This window comes from Pogona vitticeps, chromosome 3 (assembly GCF_051106095.1).
Source record: "Pogona vitticeps strain Pit_001003342236 chromosome 3, PviZW2.1, whole genome shotgun sequence".
Taxonomy (NCBI): domain Eukaryota; kingdom Metazoa; phylum Chordata; class Lepidosauria; order Squamata; family Agamidae; genus Pogona; species Pogona vitticeps.
The window spans coordinates 51,551,662-51,570,208 of record NC_135785.1 but is presented as its reverse complement, the minus strand read 5'-3'; the positions used below and the strand labels follow the sequence as shown (position 1 = coordinate 51,570,208).

General features: G+C 41.9%; 1 protein-coding gene across 2 annotated transcripts in view; it reads left to right on the top strand.

Annotated features, from left to right (window-relative positions):
• ABCC2 (ATP binding cassette subfamily C member 2) overlaps positions 1 to 18,547 on the top strand; it is a 40,226-nt gene continuing 21,679 nt past the window's right edge. The window contains exons 1-10 of one of the 2 annotated variants that reach the window (XM_020803037.3): positions 1 to 721; positions 7,518 to 7,691; positions 8,505 to 8,630; positions 9,796 to 9,930; positions 10,256 to 10,378; positions 10,739 to 10,794; positions 11,963 to 12,194; positions 12,306 to 12,481; positions 15,767 to 15,944; positions 16,392 to 16,646. In XM_020803037.3, the coding sequence (XP_020658696.3) occupies positions 677 to 721; positions 7,518 to 7,691; positions 8,505 to 8,630; positions 9,796 to 9,930; positions 10,256 to 10,378; positions 10,739 to 10,794; positions 11,963 to 12,194; positions 12,306 to 12,481; positions 15,767 to 15,944; positions 16,392 to 16,646 (1,500 nt within the window). In that variant the 5' untranslated portion in view covers positions 1 to 676. Of the gene's footprint in view, positions 722 to 7,517; positions 7,692 to 8,504; positions 8,631 to 9,795; positions 9,931 to 10,252; positions 10,379 to 10,738; positions 10,795 to 11,962; positions 12,195 to 12,305; positions 12,482 to 15,766; positions 15,945 to 16,391; positions 16,647 to 18,547 lie in introns of both variants that reach the window. The other variant, XM_020803036.3, reaches the window with a different exon arrangement.

Sequence of the window (18,547 nt, the reverse complement as noted above, 5' to 3'; positions counted from 1 at the left end):
TTTTTTTTTTGGCCATGCCATGGGAACACACTGAGGAGTCGCTGAGATAGATGGAGCTCTGCCTGTAACAGAATGGTGTCATTTCAGAGTCTAGTATTTTACTGAACTTCTGCTGAGCAAAAAGTAATGCAGCACTGAGCCTTTATGGAACCATTGTTACTTTGAAAGCAATGATCTCCATGAAGAAAAACTACCCACTAATCCAGAAGCAGCTCAGTTTATCCTAGAATCCACTGAGAAGGAGACTAGAAGTTTAAAAATGCTCTGATTTCGAAAATAGATGGTGCCGAGCATCTTGAGCAGTGAAAAGGTGTCTTCACAGGCAGTATCGTGCCGTGGTATCATTGGGGAAAAGGGATTCTTTGTATGTCCAACTAGGGTCAGATTATCCTGAGAAGTTGCATTTAAGACATCATGTTGCTGTCCACAATAAATCATGCTATGTTCTCTCTTGCCAAGTTTTGGGGAACTCCCACTGCCTGCTGTGACCCCAGTATCCAAGGTTCATAATTTTGAACTATCAGGCTGAATGTGCACTAGGAGTTAACGATTAATGCCTTGTCATTGTGAGTCCAAGCCCAGTGGCTCTTTGTTGAACATGTGGGACTTTTGCCCTCTTCATTTCCCCAAAAGCTAATCGAGCTCTTGGGCAAAGGTAGGAAGAAAGTGCCTCGCCATGGCGGCAGCTGCCTTGGATGAATTCTGCGGTTCTGTTTTCTGGGTAAGTGACAGCGTCTTTTCCCTTCAGATGTTGCTCAGTTTTTGGCAGAGATGACTCAGTGATGTTGCTGAATATTCTGTAGCTTGTCCCAAATAGTGGGAAGATAGGTGAAACATGTGCAAGTCATGCGCATTCAGCAAACATCAACCCTATGGTTTCAGTGCAATGAGTTTGGGGTTGTAGGCTTAAGAAATCTACTGTCTCTGTTTGCTGTGGTTCAGAGATACCCTGAGCTTTGGGAGAAGTCTCTACTGCACAGGAACTTATAACTGGTCCCTTGCTTGGTTTTCCCTCCTAGGAAATTTCCCCTGTCCTTTCATGAATATTGCTGTCCTCTGTGGTTAATCCGTAGAGAGCAAAAGGGATTCATGGATGAAAGCAATGCTGATACCTTTATGACACAATGTGGCAGATGTTTCACATATATCTCTGAATCAAACATTTCTCATTATTAAGAAAACAATTAGGAAAGTTTTTGAATCATACTGAGAAAGAGAAGAAGGGATGATCCACATGATCAGAAAACTATAGCAGAATGTAGCTGGGGACCAAAAGTTTATTTGATCCGTATGTAAATAGACCTATGATATGTTTCAATGGAAAGCACAGGATGAAGAGCTTTCTCTCAAAGAGAGAGAAAGTCTTTCTCAGAGAGGTAACCACGTTACCTCTGTGACAGCATATATGTCAGAAAGACAACAAAATCAACAGTGCTGTGTGACCTTTTATGGCTAACATATATTTCAGTGAGAACGGCTGTAAGTTATAGTCCGCTTCCTTGGATATGCACAGTGCAATATTTTGGCTGTGGCTTTATATAACACACTATCTATGATTGTGAGGGGGGACCCTGGTTGAAATGGGATATAGAAGAAATCAATAACATTATTAACATAGTAATGAACATTCAAAATGTGGATTATATAAACATCCTGGTGATAGGTAGAGTAATTCATTAATACAAACAAATAGAAACTGGTCTGTTGACTCATAGCTTGCTAGCTCTCTAGAGAACTTCTAACATTCAGGTATGTTTCTTTTCCCCTGAAATTTTGAAACTAAGCTTTCTGGAGGGCTGTAGCATATGCAGATTACCGTATTTTTCGCTCCATAAGATGCACCAAATTTTTAGGCGAAGAAAACAGGAAAAAATAATCTGGGAATTTTGCTCCATAAGACGTACAGTATACACTTTTCCCCAATTTTTTTTTTGAAAAAAGTGTGTCTTATGGTGCGAAAAATACGGTACCTCTCAGCAGTAAGAATTTCCCTTATTTGATTGACCTCATTCTGTCCAAAATAAATGATTCAATGCCATGTCATGGTTGCCAGCTGATTTGCTCCTAATATTTGCAGGAATGTCCCCTATCTATTTGTTTGTCACTGACAGAGTTCTAGGGACATGGGCACTTTGTTTGCTAAACTGTAGCTCATGAGATTTGACTAAAATAAGCAGAACTGATTTGAGCTCCTTTGTCTCAGAGACATTCTGTCTTCAGCTAGTAGCGTTCTTGACAAAGAGAATCCAGTATTGATTTCCCCCCCCCCCCCACTGTGAAGTGAGAGGCCTTGGCATTTTCTCTGATAGTGTTTATGCTTCTAGTCTATTTGATATGCAACAGGTAAGGCCCTTCTAGTGTATGTAACAAGATGATATTTTGTATTTCTGAAATGCTGACATCTCTAGCACTTACTCCAGGCTATGAATGCCTGTTTGTGTTTCTCTGGAACTTTGGAGAGTTACTGCTACTCAGAGTAAACAGGCTTGGCTAAAATGCAGTAGGAAGTCACAACTAGAGTAGGCTCATCATATCAGTGGGAATTTGGTGAGTCACCACCTATATAAATTCCATGGATTCAATGGAACTTCTCTACTTGTGACTTCCTACTGGATTTCAGCCACTTAGTTAGACCAACCATGAGGCAGATTTCCTTGTTTGTAAGTGTTAAATAATGATAAGATATAATTGTTGGATTCTGTAAGGCTGTCTTTCATTTTCTGAACTTGTATACCACAATGATTGTCACACACACCCTGTCCCTGCTTTAAGATTTCTCATTTAAACCCAGCCTTTACAAAGATGGCAGTCCTTTATTTACACTGGCTGAAAGGTATGTCTAAAATTGAGAGTGGACAAAGAGCAGCACCAGGCAGGGAAGGAATGCTTGTATGCCACATTATAGGCACCTGTAGAAAAGAGCTACCTTCCTGCTGAATGTTCTACTTTATGCCATCCCTGCAGCTGGTGTGACAAGCAATTGCTTCCTCTTTACTTCAGTGAGAGATGTTTCTAATTTTTAATAAGCATACCTGCCACACATGTATCACCACATCAGCACCCAACAGGTACACCATCACCACTATACGTATAAACTTTACCCAGAGATACCATAATTCAGGCAATAGAGTATGCAAAATGAGACCACATACCTTTAGGCCCACCACATAAGGTATATATAAAACTAAGCATGCAAAATGTAAGTGAGGACTTCTTTCTTTTAGCGAGGCTTTAATACCTGTCACCTTTCCAATCCTGTGTGCTGTACAGGGAGCCATGGCAATAGTTCCTTTCTATGCATCTGTGGCTTCCTTTTGTTGCTTTTCCTACCCCACCCCTTCTTTTATCTGTGTAGCCAAGCTATCTTTCCCTCCTTGACTGGATCTTGAACCTCTGCTCCAAAAGGGCTTTGTGTGTTCTCTCCTTAGCGCTAGATAGGTGATGTGTTAACAGAGGCTCTCCTTGTTTCCATTTGTATGTTTGTGTATAGTGTAAGTACATTTGAAGCCCTTCCTGAGGGATACATGGAGAGTAGCACCACCAGAGTCATTGCTGCTTGCCTGCACTACATCCCTTTTAGGGGTGGAGGTTGCTGTGGAATTTTCCATGGTTTATGTGTGCATTGTAGGGGTGTTTGCTTGTGCCAGCAAGTCCATTATGTGGTAGATTATTGCCTCCCCACATGTGAGGGTGTTATCATCAACATAGTCCAGGTGGGCTATGGTAGTGTTTTCAGTAATGCTATTGGAATGTCTGTCATTCTTATTTTCTGAGTTATGCATGTCAGACCCTTAGGAGGCACTTGACTTTCCCAGGAGTCATATAGAGCAGTGGCCCCCAACCTTTTTGCCTCCATGGACCACTTTAGCATGTGGGGGGCATCTGTGCATGCGTGGGAGGGGCTGTGTGTGTGGGACGGGCCATGGGAGGGGCTCTGCATGCATGGGAGGGGACATGGGAGGGGCCGTGTGTGGATGGGAGGGGCTGTGGGAGGGGCCGTGCGTGCATGGGAGGGGCCGTGCATGTGTGGGAAGGGTGTGCATGCATGTGTGCATGGGGGGCAGGAGTTTTGTCTCAGCAGACTGGTCCTGGCAAGGCCATGGCTGGGGACCCCTGCTATAGAGATTGATAGAGCTCCTAGGCAAAGAACAGAAGCCTATGGTTCATCATATCTGACACTATACCAGTAAAGGGTTAATCCCAGAATGAAACCAATCATTGACAAGCATTTTAAAATTCATCTCGGTATCAAGTACTGTATAAGTACTTTGTTACAGTAATTCCAGGTGATTCCAAAACCTGTCCAATTCTATAAGCCTTTATACATGACTTCTAGGTCCCATGGTTCAAAGATAGCAAGTCCAAAATATATTGAAGACAGTCATACACTTGTGAAGAAAACTGTAGGCATATAACTGAAAATCCATTCTTGCTACTTGTAGCAAGATGCAGATGTCAAAACCAGAGTTGTAAGTAAATACTTCACAATATAGGAACAAAATATAAACAAATCACAGAAAGAATGTTTTAATAACGTTTTCAAAACTATAAACTATAAATTTATATTTTATAAAGGCAGAGAATACATCTCTAAAATACTTAATTGAAAAGCACAAACATTATAAACTTCAAAGCTGCAAAAGCTTCCTTAAAATACATGAAGAAAATTAAAGTTCTCAAAAAGTATATAAAATGAAAAGCACTTCTGAGCTGCTAAGTATGTTTAAACACACACAAAATCAATGATCATATTCTCATTCATTTTAGTCAGGATTAAAAGCCTAAGTGAAATCCATTGTTTATTTTCTGGAGCTGCTTAATTATCCTTCTCCTTGGATAAAATGTCTCTCAGAGCTGCTGCTTCTGATGGGAGTGTGAGAAACAAAGGCTAATTTTAATTGAAGTTATTGTTTATCTAATCTGCTACAAAGCAGCAAATATACTGTTTAGAAGTAATGATTATTGCTTCAAATCAGTGACTTTGTTTACCTTTTCTACTTTTCAGCTCCAACAACTGCTAATAAGCAAAATAATATACAACCATATGTCATTCATTACCTGTTTGTAAGCAACCGATTTGTGTATCTACATCAATTATCTACTAGATGTCAGTATTTGCTATTTTCATATCTCTTGTTTACACACTGAATAGCAAAGAAACAAGAAATTGCCAAAGAACTCTTGCATTTTCAGTGACATTGCTCTGTTTGAGCCAAATTGTTGTTTTAAAGCCCTTGTAGTAACAATATTTTCATGCCACAGGTTTAAAAATACTTTCACCTTGGGACAATTTTAAGGCCATTTTCTGCACCCTCATAATTTTTCTAACAATCTTAAATAGACATGGTATCAAACATTAACACCCTGGTCACCTGGACCAAGAGGCAGTGTGATATAGCAGACATTCCACTGGTGCCATATCTTTATCTTCATCATAATTTGTTTATATAATTTCTTTTTTATTAATGGGCTATGCAGGTAAACATTCCAAAATACAGCTATAAGGACCAGTAAGTTCCCAGCATGTTTAAATTCTATATAGAATTTTTCTATTTTTATGATGACGATGATGATGATGACCTCCTGAGAAAAAAATTCTAGTTGCAAAACAATTTTTAAACAGTACATTATATCAATAAAATAACAAACAATACAGTTTGCAAACCCTCAAAACGATGAATCCGCATGATGACGACATTTTGCGGCAGCCATTTTGCTTTGCAAAATAGTGATTCCTATGGGGGAATTTCACTGGACGGTGATTTGGTCCATGCTTCGTGGACCATTTTTTTGCCAAACAACGATTTAGAACAGCTGATCAGCGGTTTGCAAAATGGCTTCCCTAGGGGCGATCCTCACAAAACAGGTGTTTTCAGGCCCATTTTTCGCAAGATGGCAATTAAAAACAGCTGATTGGCGGTTCACAGAGCGGCTTTCCTATGGCCGATCTTCGCTAGACAACTATTCTTCCCCATTGGAACGCATTAAACAGGTTTCAATGCATTCCAATGGGGAAATGCTTTTTGCTAGATGATGATTTCGCTAAACAGTGATTTCGGTGGAACAAATTATCATCGTCTAGCGAGGCATCACCGTATTTTTCTATGCATTTGCAAGAAGGCTTTCAAAGCTATTAAAATTATACTGCTTTTACTTTTAAATACTGTACGTTATTGAAATGTATTTTTAGACTTTGTAAGTATATGCTTTTGCATTTTTATGATGCAACCTAAAACATTTTCATTGTTCCTTTTTATTCTCAAAAATATTTTGCTGAATTAAGTAGTGGTGTCTTGAGTTGTGAACTTAATTCATTCTGGGATGATGGTCGTAACTCAAGTTGGTCATAAAGCACCATTTCCCATAGGATTACATTGAAATGCGATCAATCCATTCCAGCCTTTTTTTGGTTGTATCTCAAGGCGCTGGTTCTATCTCAAAGCATTAGTTCCCATAGGAACTAATGCAAAAGAGGTTAATCCGTCCACTAGGGGGAGACTTTTTTAACTTAAGGTTTAAAAAAGGGCAGGAAAGGAGGGAGGGAGCTTTTTTCTGGTCGTATCTCAAAGCGCTGGTCGCAAGTCAAAGCAAACGAGCTGATTGTAACTCGAATTGGTCACAAGTCAAGACGTTCGTAAGTCGAGGCACCACTGTATTTGCCTGTAACTTAAGTTCAGTTTCCATATATTTTTAATATTTGTGCCTACATTTTTTCTTACCATTGTAAGATTGTCTTCAATACATTTTGATTTGTTATGTTTTGAAGCAATTTTGTGTATATAGAATACAGAAGCAATGTAGATAAATAAAGTCTGTAGGATTAAACAGGCTGATGTTATCTGGAATTATTGCAACAGGAAAGAGACTTACGCTTTGATATTTGAATTTTGATATGATTTTCTCTGATTTTTTAAAATTTTCACTCTGGAATTAACCCTTCATTGAAATAAGTACCATCTGTGACAAACACAGACTTCTGATTTTTTCCTTCAAGGTCCATGGAATTTCTGTAGGACTCTTAGGAAGAATCAAGCACCTAATTTCCAGATCTGACAAAACCAACTGCCTATATAGACTTTTCAAAGTTATGCAAGAATATTTAGTTTGTTTATTAAAGCTATTTGTCAAAGTTACGTGCTTCAATTTATGCAGACTTCAGCTGCAATTCAACACACCAAAGGCAGAGAAGTATAATCTAGCTTTACAGATAATTTTGCCTGGAGTCCCAGAAATAACTTAAGAGCCACAAGTCTCCCATTCCATGCAAAAGCTTTCCTGCTCACAAATGCTTGCTAAGTTCTATGTAGGGCATTTAAACTTTAGTACATTTACTTTGTTATCTCCAGTCACTCCATGGAAGTAGCAGATGCAGCCTGAGGCTGAATTTTCGTATACCTGGTATGAAGCATAATGGTGGGTTGCATAGATACATAGGAAAGTACAGCACCTTAGGTAAAGAACTGAGCAGGTATGGGCTTAGATTGCATATCTTAGTTGTTTGTCTTTGATGTTTCCAGAACTCCTCTTTCCTGGATCGTAACGATGCTGACCTGCCACTCTGCTTTGAACAGACTGTTCTTGTATGGATCCCTTTGGGGTTCCTTTGGATCTTTGGCCCATGGCAGCTTCTCCCCATGTTCAAATCCAGGATGAAGAAATCATCTGTTACTACAGTTTATCTCTTCAAGCAGGTGGGGGAAAAGAGCATGCCAGAGTTTTTAACTAGGTGGTAGAAAGGTTTACTCCATGCAAAAGAGCAGTTGACTGGGAGATGATAAGTATTATGAGAATACATATATGTGTCTAAATGAAACAGGCACAAGTGGTGAGAGCATAGAAGCCGGAGGGTGCAATGAATTTGCCCTTCAACCAGAAGCCTTTTAATTGTGATATCACAGTTTTTACTGTCAATGTGGAGACCTTCATTCTAATACAATCATTGTTATCAGAAACTGAGCATTGAACTGATTGTGCAAATGGTGTTAATTTCTTGTTATGCACCATCAAGTTCCTCTAACCTTATGATGACCACCACAAAGTCCTGTCATTCACAACCCTGCTCTTGTCTTCTATTAAACTTCATTAGTAAGGAAAGTCATTACAATTCTATCTTTGGGAGCACCTGCTTTGAGTACATAAACAGAGGCTTGTGATCTTTTAACATGACCAACATCCTTAATAACGCACAAGGTTTTGTGGACAAAATACATGAACGTGTTATACAAATAACTTGACTAGGTGAAGTGTAAGTCACCATGTTTTGGAGTAAGCCCACAGGACAGGTCGCCCAGTGGACTAGAATCCTGAGAGTAGAAAACTTATTTTGGTTTACAAACCCTAGAATCCTGGCTTTGGATTCCTACCATTTTCACTTTTTTGAACTCTGGTCTTGCCCTGCAACAACTCCTGCTTTTCCATGTCTGGGTGTTCCTTGCAGTCTTGTTCTTCTGAATCTAGCAGGTGGTAGTAACATGACACTCTCCACTCTCTCTCTCTTTGTTCAGGTGCTAACTGTGCTGCTCATATTGACAGCAGTAGCAGAAGAAATTTTTACAGTTGTGGAAATCCTAGGGCACCACCATAACCCTGCTGTCCAGTACACGAATCCTGCACTCTACATCGTCACTTGGGTGAGAATCACTCTTTGCCAATCCTTGCTGCTGCATAGGAATGGGAGGTCTGTCTGGGAATTTGGGGATATGGTAGTTGAAAGCTGGAAGTCTATAAAGTCTCTGACAGAAGTAAAAGCATTTTGCTCAAAGATGCCAAATCCAGAATGACCATTTCATACTGGTTGCTAGACTATTACTAACAAACGGCGTTGAAATCACTTCCTTAACCTTCTATATCAATGTCTGAAGGAGCTAATTAGTTACTTGTTTCTTTTTAAACGAGATCAGACATTCATTCATTCATTCAAACTTGTACCCTGCCCATCTAGCGGCATGTCACTACTCTGGATGGCTACAAAGGAAATAAACACAGGTACTCAAAAGACAAAAATTAAAAGCAAACTAAAACAAAAATTAAAAATAGCTAATTAAACCATAAGCAGTATACAGCTGACACAGGGCCATCACCATATTACCTAAAAGTTAAATTAAAAAGGCTTGGGTGAAAAGCTGGCTAAGGAGGAGGGCCTGACACACCACCAGAAGGGAATTACATAGCAAGGCAACCACTACTGAGAAGACCTGACGCCTGGTTGATGATTTCCAGGTCTAACCCTTGAAGTGGCCAATGGCAACACGAAAGATTGGAAAGTGCAGGTAGGATGGGAGGTCAGCCTGACGGAGAGGCATTCTGTCAGGTAGCAAGGTCCTAAACCACACATGACTTTATAAGTTAATATTAGCACCTTGAATTTGTCCTGGAAGCCTACTGGCAGCCGGTCCAAACAAACCAGGCAAGGTGAAATGTCAAATGTTGAAGTTTGCAAGACCAATGTGGCTGCTGCACTTTGCACTTGCTGCAGCTTCTGAACTGCCTTCAAAGGCAGCCCCACGTAGAGATCATTGCAGTAGTCAGTCCTCAAAATTACCAGTGCCTGAGCCAGTGTCATTAGAAGTGTGCAGTCTGCCTAAAATGGAAAAAGACAATCATTAGAATGACACCCAAAAGACCACCATGATTGTTCTGCACAAGTCATGGTGCAGAACTCATCCAAAATAAGCGTATTCAGCAAGTTAGGAATGATAACCTCATGGTGTTTCATATCCTGATAGGAATCTCTGGAGCATCCTTGGTTTTGTAACCCTGAAGCCAATCCAGGCCTCTAATCTCTCTGCTGTGCAGGTGCTTGTTTTGCTGATCCATGACAGCCGTCGCTTCACCATGCGCAGGGACTCGTGGATTCTCTTCCTCTTCTTCGTCCTTTCGGTCCTCTGCGGTGTGTTTCAACTTCAGACTCTCATCCGGCAAGTGGTGCAGGTTAGAAGTATAGGAGGCAACTCAGAACAAGGAAGGTGGGAGTGGTCCAAAAACAAACTTCCAGGGAGCAGTTCCTGGAACTTCCTCCCCCTGCAAGTAACCAGGGTTTGCCACATTAAATTCAGCAAGCCCATCCACCATACTTGACTCAGTACCTCATTCACTGGGCAAAGAGGCTTGGGAAGAAGCACTTGTGTTCTTCAAACACAGTTGGGGAGCCTCCTGGTGGCCAGTTCTTCTAGCCTTGGTTGCCTGGAAAAAAGCATCCTAGGCTCACATTTGGCTATTTCTACTGGTAACTTCCGATTGTTTTCTCCTCCAGCAGGGCTCTGCTACTGATGTACCACGTTTCATCTTCTTCACAATCTCTTTTGGGCTTCAGCTCTTTCTGTTGTCCATCTCTGTTATTTCTGACATTGCTCCTGAAATAAAGGAGGCTGCAAAGAAAGTAAGTCATAGACTGCATATCATGGGCTTGTACGATATCTTTTGAGATGGGAACAGTGAGCGGAATTATTCATGTCTCACTTCAAAGCAACTTTCTGAAGGGGTCTAATGGGATGAAAAACATCCCCACCAGAAACTCAATTACATTGGGTACATCTTGCCCATACGATCTACTGGGCATCCCTCAAGTCCTACTGGGCATATTGATGCATTTGTGGGGCAGAAGTGACCTCACAAAAATAAGACTTTAATAGATTCAATATGTTGTTTTGAAAAGAGAAGGTCAAACCATTCACATCTCATCATTGTTATTCCTAGAATTTTTCACTTTGGGAGTTCTGCTTCTTCCCTTGTTTTGCAGAATCCAGAGGTCACAGCATCTGTCCTGAGCTTCCTCACTTTCCACTGGTACAACAGGTATGCAGATCTGGGTGTACCCATAAGTACGTGTCATGTGTATTAAATTTCACTGTGCTAAAAAGTTTCATTTTTAGGAGTGCTTCTGAACGGCTCATGAAAAAAAAGCCCTACTCCCCTCTCTTTTTGAAGGAGTGATTTGAATGGGAGACTTGCCTTCTATGAAATTTAAATATATTCTAGTAATTATTTATAGAGAGCAATTGTGGTGTAATGGATAGAGAGTAGGACTAGGACTCAGGAGACCTCAGTTCAAATCTCTGCAGGGCCACAGAAACGCAGTGGGGGCTTCACTTGTAAAACCACTGCTTAAATGTTTCACACACTTGAAAAGTCTACTAGGGTCACCATTACTCAGAAATGATGCAACAGCACATAGTACACATAATTATTTCTAAATTGTAAATGTGCCTATTCTATTTGAATGTATGTCTTGTGGCCCTGAATCTTGAAACTCATACATACCTAGCAATGTCTAAAAGTCTAAAACAACAAGGTTATTTGAGCTAAGACTGAGGCAGCTGAAAAGCATGTGTTGTTTGGTGTGTATGAAAGAGCAAAAAAAATTGGACTAGTGAGTGATGAGGAGACCAATACTGTAATTTAGTTTTAGGTGGATAATACTTAGAGCAAACTTCCTACCAAGCTTCTGTTTTGTCCCCCCCCCCCCGCCCTTATGCTGTGTCTAATTAGCTTAGTGTAGCAAACGAAGGACTATTTTTTTTTCAAAGGTATCAGTGATGGAGAGCTGATTGTCCCTCCTTCTGTGGTGGCCTCTTTTCATTAACAGTATTTCCAGATGTTGACATTCTGTGCTAAACTATCCAAAAATCCTGACACTAGAAGAGGGAATTCTTCAAATGGTGAAAGATGTGTGGTGATCACATCACTCACTGTTTGCAAATCAAATTCTTTCATTTTGCAATTTGTCTTCTGGACCTAAACATGGGGTTTGTTTGCATGTGTGATGGTTCAGTCACAAAGGTCTAAATAAAGGGAAATCACCAGTGGGACAACAATGCATTTTAGTTTTTAGTGATGGACCCTCTGTAACCTTTGCTTTAGCCCTCTGATAATGTAGCTGCTGGAATTGAGCACGTTCAAAACAAAGAGTTATTGACATGAAGAACTGCAATCATGCCTAAGAAGATTTCACTCTTGCTTACAGCATGGTGGTAAAGGGATATCGGAAGCCATTAGAGATGGATGATGTCTGGGACTTGAGGGATGCCGATAAGACAGAGAAGATTTTTGGCACTTTTGACAAACACATGAAGTCTGGGGTCAGAAAGGCCCAGCGGAAATTGGAGATACGTCAGCGGAAGAAGAAAAGGCACTGGGCAGCCACTGACAACCGGAATGGCTTGAGCAAGGCGCAGAGTCAGGATGTCTTGGTGCTGGTAAATGTCTTGGAAACCCTCCATTTCACTTCCTAACGGGGTAATAGATTTGTGGGGTGGGATATGAGGGCTCTATCCTATCACCAAATGTAAATTCTGCTTTGAATACAGGAAGAGAAAGAGAAAAAACGCAAGAAAAAGTCAGACAAAAAGGACTCCAAAGGGGACTATGCTAAAAGTTGGCTGATGTGTTCTATGGCTCGAACCTTTAGTGGGAACCTTATGAAAGCCGTGGTATTTAAGGTCTTGCAAGACCTGCTGACGTTTGTGAGTCCACAGCTGCTGAAGTGAGTCAAGACTCCAGATTTTTTTTTGAAACCTTTCTGTGATGGGGGTGGGGGCAGGAATGGGTTAAGGGGAAAATGGTAATAGAAAATCATTGCATTGTCAAGAAAATATTAATTGATTTTGCCTACAGAAGCTTGCAAAACACTGCCTGGCAATCCAGAGACCCCAAACTGAATGTTCAAATATTCTTAGAGTTTTGTGGTACAGTTTGTGTGTTGTACATGTGCTCTTAGTCAAATTCACAGGTCTGAAGCTCCCTCCTGAATTTTCAAAGAAGTTTCATTATATTTAATTTCTCCCAGTCCTGATATTATGAGTTTATGTGCTAGTTCCATGTGCACCCAATGCACATGCACCTACACCCACCAGACAGTGGTAATTCTGTGCCTTGGCTTCTGCTTCTGTTTATCTTCTAGGACCTCCTTCCCAGTATTTATGTGATCTACATCTACATACTTCTCTCCAGTACCCTGTTTCCCTGAAAATAAGACCTAACCTGAAAATAAGCCCTAGTATGATTTTTTTAAGATGCTTGTAATATAAGCCCTACCTGAAAAATAAGCCCCAGTTAAGTGAAACCCCACCCTCCACCATTGTGCAGCAACCAGAAGAAGATGACATGACTGCATTTGAATAAATGTAGATTGTTGTACATGAAAAAAATAAAACATCCCCTGAAAATAAGCCCTAATGCTTTATTTGGTACAAAAATTAATATAAGACCCTGTCTTATTTTCGGGGAAACACAGTGCTTACTCAAACAGTAGCAACCTCAGTAGCAGTGATTCCTTTGCACCTGGCAAGCAGATCCAATCTTCAACTGTTCAAACTATTATTTTGCCCTAATGCAAGCTCACAAAAACAAACAGCTTATGAGTTTCTACTTTAACCTAATACTCTAAGATTGTTTTATGGCCCAGGCACATATATTCTAAGACACACTGAGGGCTTGGCTACAAGTCTTGGCTGGAGTGGGCTGGTGTGGACTAAATAGGGTTGCTAGGAGATCCAGTATGCCATTTGGTGCAATCTTCACATCCAAATGGTATATGAGCGTTGTTTTTGTTGTTTAGTCATTAAGTCGTATCCGACGCTTCGTGACCCCATGGACCAGAGGACAGCAGGCCCTCCTGTCTTCCACTGCCTTCCAGCGTTGGGTCATATTCATGTTGGTAGCTTCGATGACACTGCCTAAACATCTTGTCCTCTGTCGTCTCCTTTTCCTCTTGCCCTCACACTTTCCCAATATCAGGGTTAGTTGACCCTATTTAATCCTATTTAACATGAGTGTTAGGTGACCCTATTTAATCCACATCAGCCTGTTGCCAATTTGATAATGTCATGAAGTGGCTTAAGAAGAGAGCCACTTCAGGAATCTGGCAAATTAAACACTTCCTTGGCTTCATGGAAGGGCTAAGGAAGTAATTTTTCTCCCTAAGTGTTTTAGGGTAGCACATGTGTGCTGCATCACTTTAAAAAAAAAGACAAATGAAAAACATCTTCCCAGATGCAAGTGAGAAGCAATGAGGCAAGTTTTTCTTTACTTTTCTCTTAAAGTTCTGGTAGAAAATCAGGCAGGTTCTTGGCTCAACCTTTAAAAGAAAACCAAACAAAAATCTCCGTCATTGCCCCCTCCCACTTCTGAGAGGAAGTTTTTCTTTTTCTTTTTTTCCCTCTTTTTTTTTTTAGTGATGCAGCACATATGCACTGCCATAATGCACTTACTCCCCCCCCCTTTCCTTAGTCCCTTCACAGAGCCAGTGAAGTGTTTAATTTGCCAGAGTCCTAAAGTGGCTCTCTTAAACCACTTCACAGTACTGGCAAATTGACAAGGGAAGGTTTGCTTTTGGTTTGTTTCCAGTGATTGAACATGTTGGAAATGAATCGAAACAGAGTGATCATACTTGCATCAAAAAAAGCAGAAACCCCTGATAGAGGCTAGAAAGGTGCAGGTAAGACCACTTGGGGCCAGGCTGGTTTGCTCCAGCAAAGACGTCATCTGATCTCTGTCTTCAGGAATGAACCAGCTTGTCACTAGAGTAGATCAAAGCGGGGGCTAAGCACTTGTGGAGTCACCCTCTGACTTTTCTGTACCTGGGATTTGAAAATAAACTTTTCCAAGTCTGGGTCTATTAAGATCATAAGATAGTTTGGGGGTGGCCAAGCTCCATAGGTTCAGGGACCAATTTTAGGTAGTGCCACGATGGGGAGCATCAGTTGCCCAGAACAAGACAAGAAGTTGCTAGGAATCCAGTTCTATTTTTGTAAACCTTGCCTCTTACCCCACCCCACCCTCCGGTGCAACAACGTACAAGGGGCCTTATGTCTTGTTTTAAAGCCAAATTTTCTCTCTTGCAGGCTTCTAGGAGAGAGAATAGCCAATTTGGGGCTGATTTTTTTTTAAAATAAGGCAATGTTGAGAGGGGACTGGGAGGGACTGGAAAAAGGGACCACATGCAGCCTGTGGCCCATTGAATTTACATCCAAGTTGCAAAGGGTCATTAATGGAGCTCATTCCAGGAGTTGGATCTTGGTCTCTTCCCTGAACTGTTGGGTTATGACAGGCATGGGTGGGGGTTAGAAGAGGACTGAGCCCTCTCTGAAGTCATTAGGCAAGAAAACTCTCATGTTATTGTAAGACGTCTCAGGAGTGTGATGAATAAAAAGTGTTGTAAAGATAACTAGGCACCAAAAATATTAAGGCCATAATGGTCCTAGGAGTAGGCGGTGGTGGTGGGGGAATCCCAAGATTTGAAATTGAATCTTGAGACAATTCAGTACTCACTTGGGAGTAAACCTCACTGAACGCAACAGGAGGGGACTCACTCCTGAGTAGATATTGTCCTTCGATAGGTCTTCACAGTCAGAAGCTGGGCTTTCTATGACTTCTGAGTGTCCTTTCTCCTCCAAAGCCATATCATGGTTTCATGCCAATTAGGTGGCATTTGGGGCAGCAGAACCCCAGTTGCCTGCTGCAGCATTTCCCCCCTCCCACTTATTAATACCGAGGGGGGGGCTTTTTTTTTCCTGAGCTGCTTTGTGCAGCATTGAATCACAGAGTTAGAGAAAGCATGACAGACCTTGCAGGCTGCCTGATGCTTGCATTGCATACGCTGGACTGAGCAGAAGATTGTGGACTAGGTGTGAGGAATAAGAAGTGTGGACTAGGTGTGAGGAATAAGAAGCTGATGAAGAGACAGTATAGGGGATGTTCTTGAGGTTTCTGCTTCATGTAAGGTGGTGTGGCATTCAGGGTAACACACAGCTTGCCTTCTGTCTCACAGGCTGATGATCAACTTTGTGTCAGATCCAAAGGCCTATGTGTGGCACGGATACCTCTATGCAGTGCTGCTGTTTGTGACCGCACTGGTGCAGTCTATCTGTTTGCAGCAGTACTTCCAGCTCTGCTTTTCACTGGGCATGAGTGCACGCACTGTCCTTATGGCTGCCATCTACAAGAAGGTCAGTTGGGTGCTTTCCCTCACGCCGGCCATTCAACATGGAATGACTGCTTCCCCTCAGTGGGTTGGCTTGGGGGCAGCAGTTGGGATTGGCTGGGCAGGAAATGGAAGGCAAGAGTAACAAACTGGTTCTTGATCTTCCGGCTGATCTGCCTGCTTTGGAGTGAAGGAAAAGCTTGGACAAGTTACTTTTCTGGAAGGTAACTCCCTGAATCTCTCAGTCAGCAAAACCAATAGAAATGCTGGCTGGGGAATTCTAGGAACTGAAGTCTGATAAAAGTTACTTTTCTAAGATCTGGAACAGATTGGTTCACTCTTTAAATGTGGCCCCATTTCACATGATAATTAGACCACACTATCTGTTCCAATGTCTGGTTGTCTTTGTAGTCATTGCTGTTCCCATTGTGTGTTCTTTGCTTCCTGTGGTAATTACTGTACCTCCCCACAGGCCCTTACAGTCTCCAATGCCACACGGAAGGAGTCCACAGTGGGTGAGACAGTGAATCTAATGTCAGCAGACGCCCAGCGCTTCATGGACTTTACAAACTTTATGCACCAGTTGTGGTCAGCTCCACTGCAGATAGTACTGTCTCTTGTGTTTCTGTGGACAGAGCTGGGCCCCTCTGTGCTTGCTGGGCTTGGAGTTATGGTGCTGCTCATCCCTATCAATGCTGTGCTGGTTGCCAAGGCCAGGAGCATCCAGGTGAGTGCAGGCTTTCTCCTTTAAAGGAGACCATCCCTCTCCAATCCAGATGCTCACCTGAACCCCCAGAACCTCTGTTCATCATTCTTGACCTTCCATGATCCCAATCCTGTAAATCCCACTCTTTAGCTTTTATTGTTCCATTATGGTTAAACAGGGTCCTTAGTCAAATTAAAGGGGGCAGCTCAGGGCCAGGGCACCAGTGACTTGCTAAAAGATAGAATTGTGTGCATTTTGGGAGCTGTATTATGCCCTTTGAGGTAGCCTGCTCTCCTTAGATATTCTTGAGGATGCTATCCCATTGCTACTCTTGAAATAAGATTCAGTTGTCACTCTGGTCAGCTTGATGTGAGATGGTGGGAGGTGACCAGGATCCTGTGGGTGTTCACATAAGTTTAGGTAGGTACCTTTCTGTGGCTAACTGACAAGGTGCCAGGGTACATCTTGGTGATATGTCCAGTCATGCACCTGAGTGTACGACTAAGATGTGCCCTGGCACCTCATAAATGAGCTTCAGCAGACTATGCAAATGTATACAAACACAAATGGGATTCCAAGCCTTCGGTCATTGTTTTGGGATGGCCTGGTAGCAAAGCTGGTTTCTTGCCTCTTTGTGACTATGATGCCCTCCACTGAATTGACTGCCCTTAGTGCACCATCCCCATCCATAATGGAAAAGTGCTAGGGACATTTCTTGCCAGGAAGGGGAAGTGGCAGAGTCTGAACTAGTTGACCACTTCAGGTGAGGGTAGAGAAATATATTAATAATTATGAGCTCTCGATTCCAGCTTATGGCAACCTTTCCAGGGTTTTCTATATGCAGAGTACTCAGAAGTGTTTTAACATGGCCTTGTTCAAGGACTTTGTGGCTTACCCAAGACCACACAAGCTGGCTGTTCTCCTACAAGACACAGCAGGGAACTAAAGTTCGGACCACTGGCTCTGCACCCGGATGCTCCAGCTTGCTGAACTATGTTGGGACAGCCAAGAGAGTGTCATTGTCAGGGTGATGGACTCAGAAGACTTTGGTTGGAATCCCTGCATGGCCATGAGTGGTGGCACTATTAAACCAATCCTTAAATATCTCCAATTTCTTGTAAACTCTATCAGGTCACTATAAATTGGAAGCAACTTTACTGCACTTAAGAACAACGAAATATGGTTACCTAAGTGACAATCAATAGCGTTACATTCTCTGTGTTGTTGGTATGAAAGTTATTACAGCTACTGCCTGGGGGCTACAGGGTCAGAGAAGGCTTCCTCTTTTTCCCTTCCCATTGCACTCCCTCCAGCATTTCAATTTATAGCAGCGGCTAGTGGGCAGAATTATCATTCTCTGTGTCACTGTATTTTCCCACTTCCGGTAGAAGCTCCGGGTGCTGTTTGTATCGATAAAATATGGCTGCCTTTTCCTGCTTTGGTGTCATTGAAAGGGAGAAAGAATCTGATGCCTAGCCTTGTCAAGGTCAAATGCATGACACCTGGCTGATGACCACACTGGCTAAGAGATTCTGGGAGCAATGGTCCAAGGAAGTAACAGGCCATAATCCAAGTAAATATGTATGCCTGTGTAAGTGCATTGGTGTAAATCAACATGGGAAACAGCCAGTAATTAATGATTCCCCAATTGAAGCCCTAGTAGCCTGCAGTTGTGTGAATCCTCAGCACATCTGGGGGTGCCAGCCTAAGAGTGGTGGGGTGGGGCATGCCATGCAATAGAGAATTCAGTCAAGGACTTGCTCATTAGCAGCTCTTCGCTGCACCAAGTTATGCCAATGCAGTTACCCAGGTGTAAATACTCAGTTCAGGCCACCTTTTCAAACTCTGACCCAGTGTAACTTCCAGAGATCTATTTGAGAAGTAATAAAATCACAGCATAATTGATGCTTCTGACTGTCAGC